General features: G+C 46.8%; 1 protein-coding gene across 2 annotated transcripts in view; it reads left to right on the forward strand.

The window, feature by feature from the left end:
- Positions 1-277: 277 nt before the first annotated feature.
- Fnip2 (folliculin interacting protein 2) overlaps positions 278-20,660 on the forward strand; it is a 108,878-nt gene continuing 88,495 nt past the window's right edge. For both annotated transcript variants that reach the window (XM_087899446.1, XM_087899447.1), the window contains exon 1: positions 278-573. In XM_087899446.1, coding sequence (XP_087755572.1) covers positions 293-573 — 281 coding nt within the window. In that variant the 5' untranslated portion in view covers positions 278-292. The remainder of the gene's footprint in view (positions 574-20,660) is intronic.

The raw sequence follows: 20,660 nt of genomic DNA on the forward strand, positions 1-20,660 counted from the left end.
CCCCACAGCTCCTCCCCTTCCTTGCGCTTCCCTCCCTCCTATCCCCTTGCTCCTCTCCCGCCCTCGTGCTCCTTCCCCTACCCTCGTGCTGCTCCCTGGCGCTCCTCCCCCATCCCCAGCTCCTCCTCTCCTCCCCTCCCTCCTCCTTCCTCTGTGCTCCTCCCCCCCGCCTCGTGCTGCTACCCGGCGCTCCTCCCCCCACTCCCAGCTCCTCCCCCTCCCTCGTGCTGCCCTCTCCGCGCTCCTCCTCCCGCGGGAGCGAGCTGTCAGCCGGGCGGGCCGGCTCCGTCATATGACCTGTCGGCGGCCGCGGCGCTGCACCTTCCGTCGGCTGCAGCGAACCCGCGCTCGCTCGCACTCCTCCGGGCGGCCGCGCCCCCGTCCGTCGCCATGGTCCCGCCGCGGCCGCCGTGGGCTGCGCGCTGAGCCGCCCGGGTCCCCGAGCGTGGCCACCCGGGCCGCCGCGTGCACGCACGCCATGGCCCCGACCCTGCTCCAGAAGCTCTTCAACAAAAGGGGCGGCGGCGCGGCGTCCGCCCAGGCCCGGCCGCCCAAGGAGGAGCCTGCCTTCAGGTGAGTGCGTGCGAGCCGGCGGGAGGCCTGCGAGGGGAGCCGACCCCCGCGCCGCCCTGTCCCCTCCTCCCGGGCGGGCACCACCCCGTCCCTTCTCTCCAGCTCCTTCCGGGCGGGACCCCGCACCACCCCATCCCTTCTCTCCATTCCTCCCGGGCGGGACCCCGCACCACCCCGGCCCTTCTCTCCATTCCTCCCGGGCGGGACCCCGCACCACCCCGGCCCTTCTCCCCAGCTCCTCCCGGGCGGGACCCCGCACCACCCCATCCCTTCTCTCCATTCCTCCCGGGCGGGACCCCGCACCACCCCGTCCCTTCTCCCCAGCTCCTCCCGGGCGGGACCCCGCACCACCCCGTCCCTTCTCCCCTGCTCCTCCCGGGAGGAACTCCTGTCCGCTCCGTCATCTCTCTCCAGGTGGGACCCCGGCACCATCCTCCCCCCTGTCTCCCTAGGACCCTCCAGGTGGAACTGCAGGGCTCCCAATCCCCTCTCTCCAGGTCTTTCAGGGTCCTGTCCCCTCTCTACTGTTCCCCGGGCGTGGGACCCCAGCGCCGTCCTCTTTCCCTGCTTTCCAGGTCTCTGCCCAGGTGGGAAACGCGGGCCATCCTCTGCCCTCTTCCCCCAGGCTCCCCACAACATCTCCCTAGATGCTCCCGCGTCCGAGCACCTCCAGGGCCCCTGTGTACCTTCCAGGGTCTCGGGAGGGAAAGTCACTCGCATCTCCCCTGTTCCGGAGCCTGGAAGCTGTCAATTTTGCGGGCAGCTCCAGCCTACTGAGTATGTGACAGTATTTTGAAGTTGTAAAGGGTGGAGTCACGAAAGAAGCAGCTTCTTTCCTGCAGCGTGTGGCAAGCTCGCCAGCGGAGGACTAAAAGTGTGTAATTTCCTCATCAGTTACAAGGCTGCTGCTGCATGAGGAGTGGAAAGGGAGGGAAGTGCTTTTTCATGAAACATCTTAGGGTCTAATTTGACAAAGCTGCGGCAGGTATTTAATAGTTTGTCTTCGGAACACATACTTTTGAATTAGCATGTATTAGGAAGCTCGCTCAAGATCCACAGCTCTAAGTGGCAGGGCTTGCATTTTGATCTTAGCAATTGGCTTGGAGTCTAGTCTTTAAAACCCCTATACTATTATGCTTTTGAGTAATAAGTTTCCAAACATGTTTTCCTGGACCCTGTACTCTCAGCATTCTTATGTTGAGAAAGTTATTTATTTGCCGGTTAACTTTTCAACATTTAAAAAGAATTGAACACCTCATACTGATCCTGGCATTCTGGTGGCTCTTTCCACCCAGAATGTCTGCAAAAGCAGTTTATTGTTAAAGACGTCTAGAGTCAGCACAGTAAGCCTTTTAAAACTTAGTAGAGCTTTGAAATTAATATTATTATATTTTAATATTTGAGACAAGGGCTCACTCTGGTAGTCCAGGCTGGCCTCATACCCTTGGCAATCTTTGCTGCCTTTGCTTCCCAAGTGCTGGGATTACAAACATGAGGCATCAATCACATTTGACATGAAGTTTGATTAAATTTCATTTCTATTGCTTAAAAAATTCATTCAAAACACGTACAAACCCTCACTGTAGTTATACAAGATTTTCTTTGGTTTTGTATTTTGGCGCTGAGTTTTATGTTAGCCCAGGCTGACCTCTATCTCCTGCTCCTCACCTCCCACCCCCTTACTGCCTCTCAAATGTAGTTATCACAATAAATGTCTGCTGCCAGGCCTGGCCCCTACTGTGTGAGAACGAAACGTTAACTGGACCAGGACTTGTGTGTGTGGTGTTTGGAAGGTGAACTGTGCAGGTTCCGTGTATTATTGTCAGTGCCACTACCGTTGGGCAGACTGAAGCTGATGGTTTCTGTGCTTCTCACTTCTCTGCCTGCTCGTGAGGCTGGATCACTCCTCACAAGGGTAGGGTTACTTTGGACTCAGGATGTGTAAGTTTTTTCTTTTTCTTCTTAGAATCCCAGACTGGATCAAGATCCAAGGTCTGGAGAGAGAAAGGCTTGTGTGGTCCATGTGTCTTCACTTGGCAGCCCTTACCAAGGACTTTAAAGCCACTTGAATGCTGATGGAGATGCCGTGGTATTGGTTCTTGAACTCCTGGCCTGTTTGTCTGCAACTACTCCCTCCACGGATAAGGTTAATCTGGTGTATTTTGAGCTACCACCACAACAACATATTGTGGCTATATTTAGGGCTTGGCCATGTTAGGGAAATTGATTCCCGCTTTGTGAGCACATCACTAGGACCGTGTTCTAACTTCTCACTGGTGTATAAGGAAGAATAAAATTATGCCATGTAATCTTTAAAAATTTTTTTTTGCATTATGTGGTCATTACTGTGTATGTGTGTGCATGTGCGTGCACGCACTCAAGTGCTATAGCGTGCACATAGAGCTGGAGGGACAACTGTCAGCTCACTCCCTGCCCACCATGCGGGCCCTGGGACTGGGGCTCAGGCGATGGGACAGACGACAAGTACCCTTGGCTGCTGCGGAGCTACCTCCACGGGCCCTGTGTAGGGTTTCTTTTCTGTTGTTCACCTCTTTGAGGCCAGTGTTTTTTGAAGAATTTTGAGATTGCTTCTCCCTTCCCTCTTTTTTGAGACAAGGTCTTAAATAACCCAGGCTGGTCCAGAAGTCAAAAGCTCGGCCCTAAGGTGATCAAATATTGGAGTCACAGACTCGCCACCGTGCTGGGCACTTGTGTGACCGTGCTTCTTACCTGGGCTTTCCGCTCCTCCTGTTGTCATCCTGCAGTTTTCTTGTTGTGCGTCAGAGGTGATTTGTTGTGCATCAAAGGTGATTTGTTGCTAGAGTGAGTGGCTCGCACCACAGGCTGTGTCCAGATCACCATCTGTCAATCATCACCTGCAGAGCGTCATCACAGTCAAGATTTCTTCTTACACACTTCGTTTACGATCCGGAGAAAACACCCATTGTTTTTATGGCCTTGGTGAAAACGGAAAGGAATCAAGAGAGGCTGCATTTACAGCCTTTCCCCAAGCAGTCAGGAACAGGATATAATTGTCATATTTCAGAAACTTAGGCCTTGCTCAAAATCATATTGTGTTTGACAGTCTAGAAGATTTTGTTTACTGGCTTTCCAAATGCGTCTCACTTTTAATTAATTGTTAAGTATCTGTTTGACTAACCCTTCAGCCAAGGCTGAAAATGAATACAATTTAGAAGTGGGATCTCTGGACTTAAAGTCAACATGTTTATATAGGACTTTTAAAGTAATCACTCTGTGTGTGTGTGCGCGTGTGCCTGAGCGTATGTCTATGCATCAGGTGCTTGCAGAAGCTTTCAGAGGTGTTAGGTCCCCTGGAGCTGGAGCTGCAGCTGACTGTGAACCATCATGTGGATGCTAACCAAACTTGAGTCTTCTACAGGAGCAGTGAGTGCTCTTAACCACGGAGCCATCCCTGGTGCCCACATAGGTCTTTTGGTTTATTGAGACAGAGTTTCCCTGTGTCACAGCTCTGGCTGTCTTGGAACTCACTCTGTAGACCAGGCTGGCCTTGAACTCACAGAGACCCGCCTGCCTCTGCCTCCCAGGTGCTTGGATTGATAGGCGTGGGCCACAACCACCCAGCTCTACTAGGTATAGCCAGTGTCTTCTGTATCTGGCTCATATTTGAAACATTGTTATCTTTTCCCCTCTTGTACTGATGACCAAACCCAGGGTCTCATGCATACTAGTTAAAAGATTATCTTTTTATTTTTTTCATTTGCTTTGAAACAAAGTCGTGCAGCCAAGGCTGGCTTTGAACTCCTGATCCTTCTGTCTTTACCTCCCAAATGCTGAGATTTCCAGTCTGTACCACTGTGGATGGATCTTGTTTTATTCTTATTTATTTATGTATTCATTGTTCAGCCTCGAACTGAATTGAGAGCCTTGCGTATGCTAGGAGTCTTCAGGTTTTGATTCTTTTGGATTTCTGTGGCAGGGTCTCACGTAGCCCAGGCTGGCCTGGAACTGATCCTCGCGTTATACACGTGAAGTTGTTTCCGTTGTGGGTGTGTGCTGTCATGCTTGGTCCTTGGTTTGGTTTGGTTTGGGTTCTGGTTTTTTACGACAGGGTTTCTCTGTGTAGCCCTGGCTTTCTCTTGCTCTGTAGACCAGGCTGTCTTAGAGCTCACAGAGATTCGCCTGCCTCTGCCTCCGAGTGCTGGGATTAAAGGCGTGCATGGGCCACCGATGCCTGCTTCTTCTTGTTTTGTTTTTTTAAGTGTGTCTGGTAAATTTTTGGCCCAGTTTCCACTTAAAAGGTGGTGAAAAGATAAACGGTTCAATGTTTTCTTTTATTCTTGTTGGTTAGATGAAGTGAACATCTTGTGGGACACGGGGAATTAGATGATAGATGAAAACATTGCAGCTGCGTGGTAGTTAACCCAGAAAATGCCACCAAGAGGGAGGTCTGTGGCAGCCGTGTAAGTGACGTCAAGAGGGAACTCACGGCTTTCCTCCGGTCCTGAATACCTAAGGCCAAATGGCCTAGTTAGTGGTAATCCCCACTTGTTCTGTTAGAACAATTCAAATAATCTGTTACAGGGCTAGGATAAATATAATTAAATCCACTTATTACCAAAGAGCAGCTAATGCCAGTTTACAGCGTGGCCTTCCACGCGTACAAAGCCTGCTAGGATATCCATGGTTATGTGCCCTAGAGTTCAGGGTGTAAAGGACAATACAGTATTTGCTAAGGTGGATAAATAGACCAATATATACATAAATCTTAATCTGAGCGCGAACACAGTTTTATACTTAGTTCAAAAGTAAGAGCTTGATCACTGTTATTACGGTAGGCATGATTTGGTAAGACTGCCTTCCTTCACATTCCAGGGTGTGGTTATTTCTAATGGGATTGTTCTAGGGTAGAGTAGAGAATATTCTGGGAAAAGACATGGTTTTCATTCCCATGGGTGTGTGCTTGTGTGTGTGTGTGTGTGTGATGTGTATGTATGTGCTATGTATGCATTTGTGTGTTCACGAGTGTTCTGTGGTCAGAGGACAGGTCCTGGCTTTCCACTTTGCTTGAGACAAGGTCTCTCTTTGTTGCTGGTCTGCTGCGTTGTCCACAGTTGACCTGCAGACTTCCGGGGACGCTCTTGTTTCTACTGCAGAGGTGACAGACTTTTGTGCTATGTGGATAACTTTTATATGGGTTCTGACACTCAAAGTGTTCTTATGTTTCCGTGGCAAGCACTTCACCTACTGAAGCATTCATTCCCCAAGCCCATTCATTCACATTTTTAATGCCCATAAAATCAGAGTCTGTAGAGATGTCCTTGGCTGCCAGCTTTTGTCTTCTGGCTTCTTCTTCATGTGCTCCCTTGTTCTGACATGTTATCCCATATTATGAGAGGTTATTAGTGATTTTAGCAGAGGTGAATGAGGAAGCTGTGCTATCTAATGCCCTTAGAAGATCTAAGCACAGTGGCGCATGCCTGTAATCCTAGCTTTTGGGAGACCAAGGCAGCAGGATCAGGAATTGAAGGCTAATCTCAGCTTTGTAGGGAGTCCGAGGCTAGCCTGGGCTACATGAGATCTTGTCACAACACAACAAAATAAACAAAAATAGATCTTGAAAGAAAAAACAGGGAAGCCATTTAGTCTTGCCTCCTGTAACATGCGGACGTGAAGCTGAACAGTAAGTCTGTAGATTTCACTGCTTGCCCAGCGTGAAGTCGTCTGTAAAATGGGTTAGAAAGCTTTCAGAAAGAATAAAATGCAGCTCAGAATGATTTGAAGTCGTAGCAACTCGTCTTAGGTGGTGAAGTTTATTTAGCATTGATCTTCTGAAGCTTTGCTGAACATCCAGCCATTCCCAGAGTCCGCTTTCTTCCTGTGTAGACTCGAGGCAGTTGAGGGAGAGGCCTCTGTCGCTTGTTCCTTTCTTTTTATTGTTGTTATTCTGTCCCTGCGTTATTGATGTTTAGCCTTGATGCAGTCGGCGATAAGACACAGACCCTCTGATTTCAGAAACGCATTAAAGACAAATAGCAGGCAGGGTTTCAGACCTGGGCACGGCACATCCAGGAATACGTTTAGTAACACAGTACTTTTTTTCTGACTTATTGGAAAGTTTTTTCTTCCCCACCCAAAGCATCTATCTAGTGGAACAGATGAAATCCATACTTTTGGAGAATTTAGCCTAAAACTAGATAGTTCCACTTTGCAGCTCTGTATTTGATAGATTTGTCAGAGACAGTGGATTCCGAAGCTCCAGCTATCCATGGAAAGATACTACTGTTGTTCAGAGGTCTGATGTGTTAGCATATTTAAATGGCTTTTAATGAACTTGTTGAAACATTGTCACAGGCAGATATTAATTATATAAAACAACGGGTTTCATTCTGACATTTTCATACGTGTATATAATATGCTTTGCTCAAAACCATGGGTTTCTAGCCAGGCGGTGGTGGTGCACGCCTTTAAGCCCAGCACTCGGGAGGTAGAGGCAGGCGGATCGCTGTGAGTTCGAGGCCAGCCTGGTCTATAAGAGCTAGTTCCAGGACAGGCTCTAAAGCTACAGAGAAACCCTGCCTCAAAAAACCAAAAAAATAAAATAAAGTTAAGGCATCAAAAAAAAAACAAAACAAAAAAGCCCATGGGTTTCTTTATGGCTTCTCCATAAATGTATGTAATGTGTTTTCTTATGCTTAGCCCCCTATTGATTGCCCTTTTTTCTCCCTACTTTCCTCATAGTTTTTATTATCAAGGATGAAATTTTAGTGGAGCTGGAGAGACAGCCTAATGGGTAGAGTACTTACCTAGCATGCAGGAAACTGTGGGTTCATCCCCAGCCCCGCGTAACCTGGGTGTGGTGATGTACACCTATAATCCAGCACTAGCAGGGTGGAGGCAGGGGGAGCTGAAGGTCATACTTAGCGCGTTAGAGGTGAACCTGGGGCGCACTAGACCCTACCTAAAAATTAACTTTTTTCTCTTTGATAAGATAACTGAGATTTCCTGTTGTTAAAATGACATGTGTGCTGTGAATTTCAGTGTATTTTAAACCTGAGTCAGTACAAGTCTTAGGAGGCCAGATTTGCTGCTCCTCCTGGGTCCGTAAGCCCTGGAATGGCCTTTCTCCAGAACTGGAATGTAGTTAGTCCTCCTGCTGAATGTGGGTTCCCAGTTTCACTAGAGATGTCTTTAAAAACGGTGATGGAGTCTTTTATGTTTTTTGTTTGTTCATTTGTTTTTGTCTTTTGAGACAAGATCTATGCAGCCCAGCCTTGTACCTGTTCTCATCCTGCCTAAGCCTCCCCAGTACAGGGTTTATAGGTATGAGCACTACCCTAGGTGAGGTTAGGTATTTATAAAGCAAAACCAGGTAATTATATTTTTGTTATTGTTTTTCTGTGAGTCAGGGTGTCGCTGTGTAACCCGGCTGGACTGGAAACCAATGTGTGATCCAGCCTGGCTTCACGCTTGGCTGTGCCCTCCTGCCCTGTGCTGTGCCTTGCGTGGCTGCTGCCAGGCAGTTCAGATACGTGAGTTTGCCATGTTACACGTTATTGTTTGCTGAAGTTTGCAGGACTGAGATTTGAACCTGGGCATGTGCAGAACTTATAGCTAGAAGGGAAACATTTTATTTTGTTTTGCTTTGCTTTTTTGTTGTTAGTTCAGAATGTATTTCTCATGATTTGCTTCTAAAGGTCGATTTAAAGAAGCTACTTTGTTTCTTGGCAAAGGAAGTTGTTTTTTTTAAAAAAAGGATGGGTCTTGCCCCTTTGCCTCCTTGGCTGTCAGCCTGACCTGCTGGTGGCTGAGCAGGAGGTGGGAATGGCAATGTGTGTTACTTCTCTACACTTCTTCTTGTGTGTCGTGAGAAGGGACACATGACTTACAGCGATTGCACAGGGCCTTTGCCTAATGTCGTCTCTGGCCTTGGGCTGTGAGGGCATGTTCTTGGCTGTAAAAATAAGTTGGTGAGTTCCTCTTTCCCAAACATTCTTTATCTCAGGTTTGCAAAAAAAAAAAATGATTATTATATAAAATCGAAAAACAGGATGGGCTTTTCCAGCTCACTGGGCACATACTAGTGATTTCTGCCCCGCCCCGCCCCGTCTGTCAGTGGAACATCATGACTCACGAGGGCCACACAGGCACTTTTGTAACCCTGGTCGAATGGGAGGGTGGGATGGGGTTGGAGGGAGATGGCCTGGCATCCCCTTTGTTCAGGCACATTCTGTCCAGCTGCCATGGTAGGGACCTCTGCAGAGCCCAGAGCCTCTCCTGCGTCTCACTGCAGCGCTTCTGAAACAGTGCTCTCTGTGTGGGCCTGCAGTGCACCCGTCACGGAAATGCAGCCAGTGGGAATGTAGTGTCGTGCGCCCATGCTGTGTAGTGAAGGGTTCGCCTGGTGCGCCCAAAGATTTCAGTGTTAAGAGCCAGGGAGGTGGTTCAGATGGTTCAGGGGTCAAGGTGCTTGTCCTGAGGCCCGAGGACCCGAGTCCAGTCTCTGAGATCCGGGTGAGAAGAGAACCGGTTCACAGGTTGTTCATTGAACTCCATGTGTGTGTCTATAGACATGCACATACAAATAAATAAAATACAAAATTTAAACTGGGCAAAATTTAGAAAATATTACAGTATTATCATCAGTCTGAATTCCTTACATTTTTCTCTAAGCTGTATTCCTTTCATTATGATTATATTTAGTTTTTGTTTTTTTTTTTTAGTTATTTGTGCCTGTGATCTTTTTTCTTTTTTTTTTTTTTTTAAAGGTTGGGTGTGCTTTCTTTGCACTGAACTACATCCCCAGCTTTTCAATTAAAAAGAATTTTAAAGTTGTCCAAACTGTTCTTAAACTCTCTAGCCCAGGCTGGAAGCTTTTCTTTCAGAAACACACACACTCTCTCTTTCTCTCTCTCTCTCTCTCTCTCTCTCTGGTCTTCTTTCCTTCTGTCATGTGGATGCTGGGAAGGGGACTGAGGCTGTCAGGTTTGGTGGCCAACACCTTTGCCCCCCAGCCCTGTTACTGGTCCTCTGCCTTGAACTCTTGATTAATCTTCCAGTGTCAGCCTCCCAGTTGCTGGCTGGGATTACAGATTTGCGCCATCACACAGTACCCATGATTGGCTTAATTTGTAATTTAGCTCTGAGTTTGTACCTGGCATGTGGCTGTAGGTTTGCTTTGAAAAATTATCCATACTGAAAAATGATTAAATGATTTCATATTGCTTTGAAAAATGAATTTTTATCAGCATATCTAGAATTTTTTTAAAAAAATGCTATTTTATTCTGATTCTGTTTTCACTTATGTGTATCAGTATTTTGTCTGCATTTATGTATGTATACTGTGTGCGTGTCTGACGCACATGGAGACCAGACGTGGTTGTCCAGGCCTCAGGAGCTGGAGTTACAGAATATTGCTAGCCATTGTGTGGTTTGGTTGAGCTGATTCTGGGTCCTCTGCAAGACCAGCAAGTGCTTTTAATCACTGAGCTATCTCTCCAGCCCCGAATTTTAAAAAATAATAAATAAGAGCATGTCTTATTTAGATATAGATCTTTAAATTAATGGCCATTGCTGTTTTTTAATCTACTGATACCTAACAGAAAACGAAACCCAGTTAACTAGGTATCAAAGTGGCTATGGGCACTGGGACTATAGAACTGCATTCTCCCAGGGCCCGTGGGGAGTCTGAGCACCTGCTGAGAGCTTCCTCTGATTTCCAGTAACCTTAGTTGCATGTTGTTATGGCAACTGTTACGGTTTTTCACAAGTTGGAGACAGGTTAGATGCCACCCTGCACATTCCTCAAGAGATGAGCCAGGGTTGGTTTAGGATGTGTGAGGAAAAAGCTACACCATCACCAGTCCAGTCACCACGGTGTTTAACACTTCCGATGCCAGCAATGTCTCCCGTGAGCCCAGAAAGCTGGGTAGTCTCTTTCCTACTACACTGTCAACCCTTTGGGGCTGTAGGGCAAAAACATGTTTAATTATCGTTTAGTTCTTAATTAACTGTGTTTTTGTTGTTTTGTATGATTGAGAAGTAGTAACAAGGATCTCTTTTAAATTTGATGTAACGTCTTTCTAATTTAAGCTTCCTTTGGAAGTAATTGCAGGAAACAAGAAAATGGACTTGTGTTGTTAGGGCTGCCACAGGAGATTTCTGCACGCTAGCCCTGCTGCTCTTGAACGCTAGCACAGCGGGTGGAAGGCAGCAGACAAGCCCTTGGCCAGGGAGTTGGCAAGTGCACTGGCGGGTCCTGAAAAACGAATGCTCCTCCAAAACTCGGTAGCTTTCCAGAGCTGGACTCTGTTTCTTGTTTTAGTGCAAGGGGTGGAACTCAGGGCCTCAGGAGTACTAGGTGGACATTCTGCCACCAATGTGGGAGTCCCCTCTGTGTGCTGTGATTACCATTACTGAATAAAGAAACTGCTTTGGATGAACTTAGGTAGGCGGGGAAAGCTAGGCTGAATGCTGGGATGTAGCCCAGCTGGAACTTTAGCCAGTCAGCCACAGCCATGTGGCCATACACAGATTATTAGAAATGGGTTAAATTAATATGTAAGAGTTAGCCAATAAGAAGCTAGAGCTAATGGGCCAAGCAGTGATTTAATTAATAGAGTTTCTGTGTGATTATTTTGGGACTAAGTGGCCAGGAACCAACAAATGGCTCCTTTACATCCTACTGTGTCACACTCCTGTCCCAGAATTCAATTTCTTGGCCTGGTCATTTGGGGACGGGGGTGGCCTTTTGTAGTTTTACTGACATGTAACATTAGTAAAAGAAATCTCCGACTCGCAGGATGGCTTAGCATGTAAAGGCGCCCGCTACCAAGCCTGATCTGAGTTCTGTCCCTGGAACCCACACTGTGGAAGGAGAAAACCAGCTCTCAGAAGTTGTCCTCTGACCTCCACACACACAGTTATACACAAATAGAAACATAAAGTTATTTAAAAAACAGAAATTTGTGTTGGTACTCGGTGCGGTGATGGCAGGTTCCATCACATAGCAAGTTCCAAGCCAACCTGCTCTGCATAAGGAGCCCTAAACCACCTCCTGCCAAAAGAAGGCAGTCTTATTATAGGCAACTCAAAGGTGTCTTTTCTCTTTTGCATTAATACTTTGTTTTCCTGGCTACCAAAGTGATAGGGTAAGTGTTCAAAAGGATGGATTGATAACCCCTACCCCAAACAAAAACCCAAAACCTCGTTTGAGTAATATATCAGACCTAGTCAGAAATGACTCACTGAAAATGTATTTAATTTCAATAGTATGTATGAAACGCAGGTATTCCTCTGTGTCAGTAACAACAAAAATGACCCGTATTCACTCTAAAATCATTTGGATTATGTTGTGGTAAGACAAATCAGGCCTCTCACTTAAGATATAGCTCCCCTAGTTACGAAGTCAGTGCTGGCGTGCCAGAGCTTGCAAGCATGTTATTTGCTTGTTGCATGAAACACGGGCTTTAGGAAAAAAAGACAGAGCCATGGATACTTTCCATGTAGGATTTTCCAGTTGAAAAATTAATTGGATGGGTTAACAGGAAGAGTGCATTTCAGGCTAACATGTCATTAGTGGTGGCCCCCAGTGGCTGTGGAAATGAACCATGAGTAAGCATTTTCCCTGAGCCTATCAGGCAGTGGCTGCTTGCTTTAGGATGGCACACTGAATAAGTTAGTTGCTAGGGCAGACGGAGGTGGCAGGAGCTACTAGCACCAGCCTGCAGAAATGGACTCCTGGTAGCCAGTTTGTTCTACGTAGGCAGGATTCTGTGGAGAACCTGTAAATATTGGTATCTAGTTCTTACTACAGAATGGGGTGTGTGTGTTTATGTGTGTGTTGCTTACTTCGTATGTTCCTGAACAAATTGTGTGTTCATGGGTTTATTTTTGTTTAAGGTTATTATTACTTTCTGTTTGCAGAGTAGGGTTAAATGCTAGGCAAATGCTGTACAGCTGAGTTACATCCTGAGCCACAGATTCTTAATATCTTAAAAACATATCTTAATAACTTATTTATGTATGTGTATGTATATAGGTCCCATCGAATGTATGTGGAGGTCAAAGGACAACTTTGTGAAGTTTTTCTCTCTGGAATTCAATCCCTGGGCTCCAGCAATTGAATTTCAGGCATCAGGCCCAAAATTATTAATTTTTTTTTTTTTTTTTTTTTTTTTGGTTTTTTGAGACAAGGTTTCTCTGTAGCTTTGGAGCCTGTCCTGGAACTCGCTCTGTAGACCAGGCTGGCCTCAAACTCTCAGAGATCCACCTGCCTCTCCCTCCCGAGTGCTGGGATTAAAGGTGTGCACCACCATCGCCTGGTTAGATTATTAATTTTTAAATGTACCTAGTAAAAAAAAAATCAGACAATTTATATAAGACAGGTTGAGAGGCAAGTCTCTCCCTTCACATTTCTGTCCACAGAGGCTGCCATTATCCTACCAGTTCCTTTTGTATCCTTCCAGAGATATTCTATACAAGTACAAGACAAATATTGTTATGTCACTGCCTGTAAGGGCAGTTGCAGTATGCTGTTTTGCTAGCCTGTCTTGTGTTTGTGTATGCACATGCACATATGTGTGTACATGCTTACACATGGACAGAGGAGCGTAGCCAGGGCTCGGCTCTATTCCTTTCCACCCTATTTCCGTGAGCCGGGATCTCTCACTGAACCTGGAACTAGCCATTTTGGCTAGACTGGCAGCCACCAACCCCAGCTTCCTCCTGTCTCTTCAGCCTCACAGTCCTGGGGTCACAGGCTTGTACAGCCATGCCTGGCTCTTTAATATGTGTTCTGGGCATCAAACTCAGGCCCTGATGCTGGAGGAACACCTTTTCTTTTCTTTTCTCTTCTTTTTTTAAAAAAATATTTATTTATTTATTTACTTATTTACTATGTATACAGTATTCTGTCTGTGTGTCTGCCTGCAGGCCAGAAGAGGGCATCAGATCTCATTACAGATGGTTGTGAACCACCATGTGGTTGCTGGGAATTGAACTCAGGACCTTTGGAAGAGCAGGCAATGCTCTTAACCGCTGAGCCATCTCTCCAGCCCAGGAACACATTTTCTTACGCATGAACCACCATCCCAGCCCACTAATAAGCATCTTTATTTCCTTTGAATAAATGTTAGTTAACATTTAAGTAATTATCAAATAAACAAATTTCCTTTGACTAAATATACCCCTTAACTTCGTTGTCCTCTAGGCTGGCTGGACATTAAAGTCGACTAGCAATCCCAGCTTATTCTCTCAGAGATCCTGACTTTGTGTCTGGGCTGAGGCTTTCAGTGTCTCTGAAACCCTCCCTGGATAATTTTAGTGCACAGCCAGCCATTTTAACTATTGATGGTTTAGATTGAAATGGTGAGATTCATGTCAAAGGGCCCTTGGGCGTAATGTCCGTTTTCAGGGTCCTTTCTGCCAACCTAAGAGTTTCCACGTGCTGACACCCTCAGCGGTGGCGCATGCTTAGTGGAGACGGCGTACGTCACAGTAAACACATCCACGTGCTGACCCCCTCAGCGGTGGCGCATGCTTAGTGGAGACGGCGTACTTCACAGTAAACACAGCGTTAGTGGTGGTGCCAGCTCACTCCGCTGTCCATCGTTAATCACGGTGGAGCTCATTGTCACTTGATTGCTCTAAGACCCGTGCTGCTCATTTTGGCAGAGCTATCTGGATAGAAGAAAGGGGTGTTTTAAAAATATGTACTTTGTGCCGGGCATTGGTGGTGCACAGCTTTAATCTCCTGGGAAGCAGAGGCAGGTGGATCTCGGAGTTCAAGGCCAACCTGATCTACAGAGCGAGTTCCAGGACAGCCAAGGCTACACAGAGAAACTCTGTCTCAGAAAACAGAACAAAACAAAAAAAAATTTACTTTGTTTTTGGTGTATATACATATTCGTGGGGGGGGGAGTGTGTGGGCGGGTGCTGGTATAGGCCAACATTATAGATATAAACATTAGGAGTGTATCTATCTATAGATAGACAGACAGACAGACAGACAGATATAAATATTATAGAGATAAACACTAGGACTTCTCCTCAGTTGTTCTCTTATTCCTTTTTTTTGGGGGGGGTGTTTCAAGACAAGGTTTCTCTGTGTAGCCTTAGCCACTCCATAGTCCAAGCTTGACCTTGAACTCACATAGGTCTCCCCCCCCCCCCCCCCCCCCCCCCCCGCCCCAGTGCTGGGGCTAAAGGCGTGCATCGTGATGTCAGCTTGCTCTCTTATTCCTTAAGACAAGGTCTCTTACTGTGTGTGGAGCTCAGTCCGGTTCTGGAGTCACAGGCGCCAGCTGTAGCTCCTGTCTTTCACATGACATGACAACATTTCCGGTGATCTGGACCCAGGTCCTCATGCCATCTCCCCAGATCCCACATTGCTATATGACCTAATAATTCAAAGGAAATGTGCATGAAGACTTAAACAACAGTGTATGTGCAGACAGACATTCCTTAGTCACCGTCGTTATGCTGATTAATGGCAGACACCAACAGCTGCATAGTAGGAAGGTAGCAAAACTATGCTGTGAGCTTCCTAGGACACCAGGTGATGCCGAACTGTCTGCTGCAGATTCGAAACACCAAAACTGTTTGGTATCGGAGTGGTGAATGTGTCACTAAATATGCAAATAGATGACCAAGAACTAGAGAGCAAAAAGGAAGTTGAGAAGAAAATACCGTGACAGGCTGACGATTGTGGACAAGTGGCTTGAAACAATGAGGAGGGAACAGATGTGTTGGAAGCTGTACAGACATCTTTCCAGAAATCTCAGCCTCCAGCCTGCTTAGCGGTGCTCTGACTGGTTTGGAGAGCGTGTGAAGGGCTGTAGCTGACGTCTGGATGCTCCAGCTGACACTGTGAGCATCCACTCTAGCTCGTGTTGGTGCAGACTCACAGTTCGTGATTCCTTCATCACGCTGTCTCCCCATAGCCGTCTTCCTGGACTTTAATCTTCAGGCTGCTGGCTTGGCTTTGTGTCCTCCTGCCCCAGATCGTCTGAGTACTGGGATTGTAGGTAGGCATGGCCCCATGGTGGGGCAAAACTTTGTGCTATATTTTAAATCTATTTATTTACATTTATTTGTTCTTGGGGGGAGGCCGTGCATGCATGCCGTGGTACAAGCATAGAGATATGAGAACCAACCTGTGGGAGTCTTTCCGCCATGGGACTTCTGGGGATCGGCCTTGGATCAGCAGGCTCGGGCGAGTGCCTTTACCCCCTGAGACATTCCACTGGAGCCTTATTCTTTACTCCCTTCTAGTAGTGAGTTTTACCGCTGGGAAAACTGAAATCGATATTGTCTTTAACATATCCTAGCCATGTGATGCGGAGTGCGCTAAACTCAACCTAGCATGCTGTGGCCTTTCCTGAGGAGCCGTGAGGAAATACCTGTTCACTCCAGATAAGGCGCCAAAGAAATGACTCCATCCAAGTCCAGCTTTGGTTCGTCCGAGTTTGTTGAGGTTACTTACAAGCGTGGGTGTCTCAAGGGCAGGCCCCAGAAGGGCCCTCTGAGTATGTGTGAGGAATTCTGAAAGCTGTGTCCCCAGCTCACAGGCTGCTCTCCAGGAGTCTTCACCCCAGTAGTTACTAACTGCATGTATGACCTTCGCCAGTGGGCATGTGAATCTCTAAGATCTCTGGACATCAGAGCCTGGTACAGTCGGAGGGATTCCTGAGTGGTCGGTCAGTTTCCCTGGTGTCCAGAGGAAATGGTGGAACTCACAGGACGGAACTGCAGAACATGATTGACGCTGACTCTCTGGAGGGTTCTTGCCAAATCGTATCAAGACTATCACTTATCAGATCTGTTGAGTCCCAAGCGCCAGACTGTAGTGAGTAGTTTCGTTGTGGGTGAGGCGCTGTCATGATGTAGCTTTCTGGTTTAATTTGGGTTAAACCCAGGGCCTCACACGTGTTCACATGTGTTTTACCACCTAGCCATACCCTAGCTTCTGATTATATTAGAGACCTTTATGTGCAAGGTACTGAGCCTCCTGCTCACCATTTTCTTTCCTTTTTTTCCTTTTAGGTTTTCCTTCTTTTTATTTTATGTGTATTAGTGTTTGCCTGGATGTATATCTGCATGTAGTGCCCACGAAGGGCAGAAGAGGGCATTGGCTCCTCTGGGCCTGAAGTCCCAGATGGTTGTGAGCTGCCAAATGGGTGCTGAGAATCCAACTCTGGAAGAGTGTTCTTAATCACTAAACCCCCTCTCGTGCCTCCTCACTGTTTGCCTTCAAAGGTTTACCCCAGACATGTCATTAGTGAGGAGGGTACAGCTATCCATGAAGATAAAATCTTGTTTTCTGCCCATTTAATAAAAAATATATCTGGAGCAGGACACAGGCTCTCTGCGCTTGCAATATCAGCCTTTGAGAGGCCGAGGCAGAAAGAATGAGAGTTCAAGGTTAGCCTAGGCCACATAATGAGGTCTAGCACAGCCTACCACAGTGAATCCCTTTAATAAACAAAGCAGTCTCGGATGTGGGGGCCTTGGTCAGCTATGGTCTAAACCTTTGGGAAATAGATTTGCGCACACACCCATCTCCCACCTCTCCTCAGGTAAGAGAGGAGGCCATTCACTGTTTTTGGCTCTTGAGTGGTGTAGGATCTCATGGCTGGGATTCTTCTGATCCCATGGGATTTGAAAGGTTGGACCAGTTTAAGGGCTGAGATTTGTATCAGGGTTTAGTACTGATTATAGAATACTGTGCTCCCGTTTCTGTCTCTTGAGGACAGATGGATGGATGTACAGGTGCCTTTTCAGGGAAAACGGGACCGGATGTGGAAATGAGGAAGCGTGAACTCCCAACACGAGAAGCAGTAAAACTAAGTGGTGATTGTTAAAGCAGCGTCGGGGTTTTGAGCCTGGGGAGCCCGGGGGAATGGTAGCATTATGAGTAGAAATGGGAACTTAGAAGGAGAAATGGGTTTGTAAAGGGAGTTGTACATTTGGTGTCACATGAGTTGTATTGGGGTGACGTTGAACACTTCCAAGTAAAAACGTGTGACGTTAGATTTATCAGAAGAGATGTTAGCCAGCATTGATCCGAGTACCAGACTTCATCTTTAACTCTTCGAACCCTTCTTTTCTTACCCTTCCCACTTAATTGCTTTGTTAAAATCGTTCCTTCAAACTTGGATCACCTGCTACCTCTGGTTGTCTTGCCGATGGCTTCAGAGGGCATGATCTGGTCCCTCTCAACTTCTGAATTTTATTTTTATGTGGCAGTTATACCCTAAGCCTAACATATGTCTGTATTTTGATTTTGAGACCCGTCAAGGGTGTGGGGAAGACGGCAGAAGAAAGTGGGGGGGGGGCTGTGAGTGAGAGGCACGGCAGGGAAAGGGGAGGAGGAGGGGAGAATGTCCCAAGTGCAGTCGTATGGGCATTGTGGAAAACTTACTTCGTAAGCTAATTTTAAAAGTAAAACTATCTTTAAAAGTTGTAAAACCAAACACAGTACAACTGCTTTAGAGAGCCAGTGCTTGGATGTTGGGAGCAGTGAGCCCCCAGATCCTGAATTTCTTGTGAACAACTTGTTTTCCCCTGATCTGAGTGCCTACAGCTGCTCTGAGCACGAGACCCTCGGGAGTTCCTGATGGCAGGGGAATGGTTTCTGGTGCGTTTGGCTGGGGCGTGGCTATCCCTATATAAGCTGCCCCTGGACACAATAGAGGGGGCATTCTGTCTTCAAGGATGACCCGTGTCCCTGTCCCTCTCTGTCTGTGAGTGTGTGTGCATTTCAGTCTCCAGCACAGAGCGCAGACGGGTGCCGCACACCACGCATGGAAGTGTTTGTGTTTCTTCTCTTTCAAACTGTTCAGTTCAGCGTTGCATTTATTGACTTTTGGAAAGTTAAGTTTTGCAATTTTTTATATATTTAGATATCCACACCCCCCCCCCCCCCATCTAAAGTATGGCTGATAGATTTTCTTCCATTCTGTCGGCTGTCTTGTCTGTTCCTTCCGTTGGTGGTTTCTTTAGCTCTGCGGAAGCCTTTTAATTTAGTGGAGTCCTGTTGGTTAATCTGGGGGACTTCTTCCTGTGCTATTGAGGTCCTGTTCACACATTTATAGCCTGTGCTTGTTTCTTCAAATGTTTTCCCTTAGCACTTCCAAATTTCTGGTTTCTATGTGGTCCTTTGGTTCCGCGGTTAAGAGCTTTGGGTGCTCCTCCAGAGGACCCGAGCTCAATTCCCTGCGCCTATGTAGTGGCTCCAAACTCTCTGTAACTCAAGACTTCTGGGGTCCAGTGCCCTCTTCTGGTCTCTGTAGGCACTGCATGCATATGATACACAGATAGGCATGCAGAACAAACATACACAAAGAAGTTTTTAAAAATTAAATACTCCAGCATTGATTCATTGCTCAAGTTTGACAAGCAGGCGGCTATAGAACTAACTGGGTCCTGGATTAGGCAATATCTGGTACATTCATCTTCTGACTTCTGTATCCTGCCTCTGCTAGTTTATTGTTCTGTGGGTATGGTAAGTGTTCCCTCCCCGTCCCCCAGCTCCCATTCTGTACTCACTGAATTGTTACTTTTGTGACAGGGTCTTTGTAGCCCAGGCTAGCCTTGAACTATATGGCTAAGAGTGGTGTTCAACTCCTGGTCCTCCTGCTTCCCGTCACAAATGCTGGATTATAAACCATTCATTGTCATCACACCTGTGCCGTGAATCTCTGTATTTTTGTGTTGTTTTTGTTAGCATTTACTCCTTTCTGGCACCGACAGAGCAATTTGGAGACTCCTAGAGTCAAAGCTGGCCTCCTCCCCTCGGCTAGCCATCTGATGTGCCCTTCTCTCACGTCCCTCATTCTCTTATAGAGGACTCGTCTCAGCTCTTGACACAGTGTTGATTTTCCTCTTGGTAGGTTCTTTTCTTGGGAGTTACCCTGCCCCTCCCTTCTTTGTTTCTGTTCCCACAGTGTTGTACATAGCCTGGGTTGGTCTTGAAATTATAATAATCCCCCAGTCTCAGTCTCCAGGGTGCCCGGATTACAGGAGTGTTCCCCAATGCCTACTGTCTATCGTGCCGATCATGGCTTCACCTACGACGATGGTTAGGGGTCAGAATCTCGCCCAGAACCTGGAAATCGTACTGATTGACTAGACTGGCAGACCAGCAGGCTGTGGGGGAATCCACCATTCCCTGCTCCCCACAGGTCTGAGGTTACAGATGCATGCCACTGTGCCAGGCTTCTGTGTGGGTGCTGGGTATCCAAATTCAGATGCTCATGCTTGCACAACAGGCGTGTCACCAACTAAGCCACTCCCCCCACTCTTTAATCTTTTGCTTGGGGGTCTTTCATGGGTAATTTTGGTAGAGGCACATGATAGAGATGACTATCTACTAGTTCGATCTAGGAAACTTCTAGAATTGTAATGCATAATTGTGTTGTACACTTTATTTACCCTTCTCTGGAAGAAATGGCCCCTGCCAAAGCCAGAATGAGGTATTGTGACACACACATGGAATCCCAGCATGTCAGAGGCAGATGCGGAAGGATGGCTGCCAGTCTGAGGCTGGCCTGGTCTACAGAGGCATTTCTAGGCTAGCCCGGGATAAGGAACAAGACTTTGTCTCAAAAAGCTAAAGATGAAAACAAAACCATCAAACTAAAAACAGGCTGGAGAGATGGCTCAGCTGTTAAGAATGCAAGACTTGGGTCCAGTTCCTAGCACCCACGTAAAAGCTCACAACCATTTGTAATTCCAGTTCCAGGGGATCTGATGTCCTCTTCTGGATTCTGAAGGCACCAGGCTTGCACACAGTCACATCCATGTGTGCAGGCAAAGCACCCACCCATACACATTAAATAAAAATAAGTCTTTCTTAAAAAGCCAGAAAAACCAAAGAAATTATTTAAAATGTTTAAATTATATTGTTTATTGGTATATGTGCATGTGTGTGGGTCCACAGGTGCACACATTCCGTGGTGCATGCGTTCCGTGGTGTACACGTGTGTGGGCGCACAGGTGCATGCGTTCCGTGGTGCACTTGGAGGTCAAGAAACAGCATTTGGTAGTTAGTGCTCACCTGCAATGATGTGGGCACCCCAGGATCAAACTCTGGTGCTCAGGTTTGT

This window comes from Myodes glareolus, chromosome 20 (genome assembly GCF_982192425.1).
Source record: "Myodes glareolus chromosome 20, mMyoGla1.1, whole genome shotgun sequence".
In the NCBI taxonomy this organism is placed as follows: Eukaryota; Metazoa; Chordata; class Mammalia; order Rodentia; family Cricetidae; genus Myodes; species Myodes glareolus.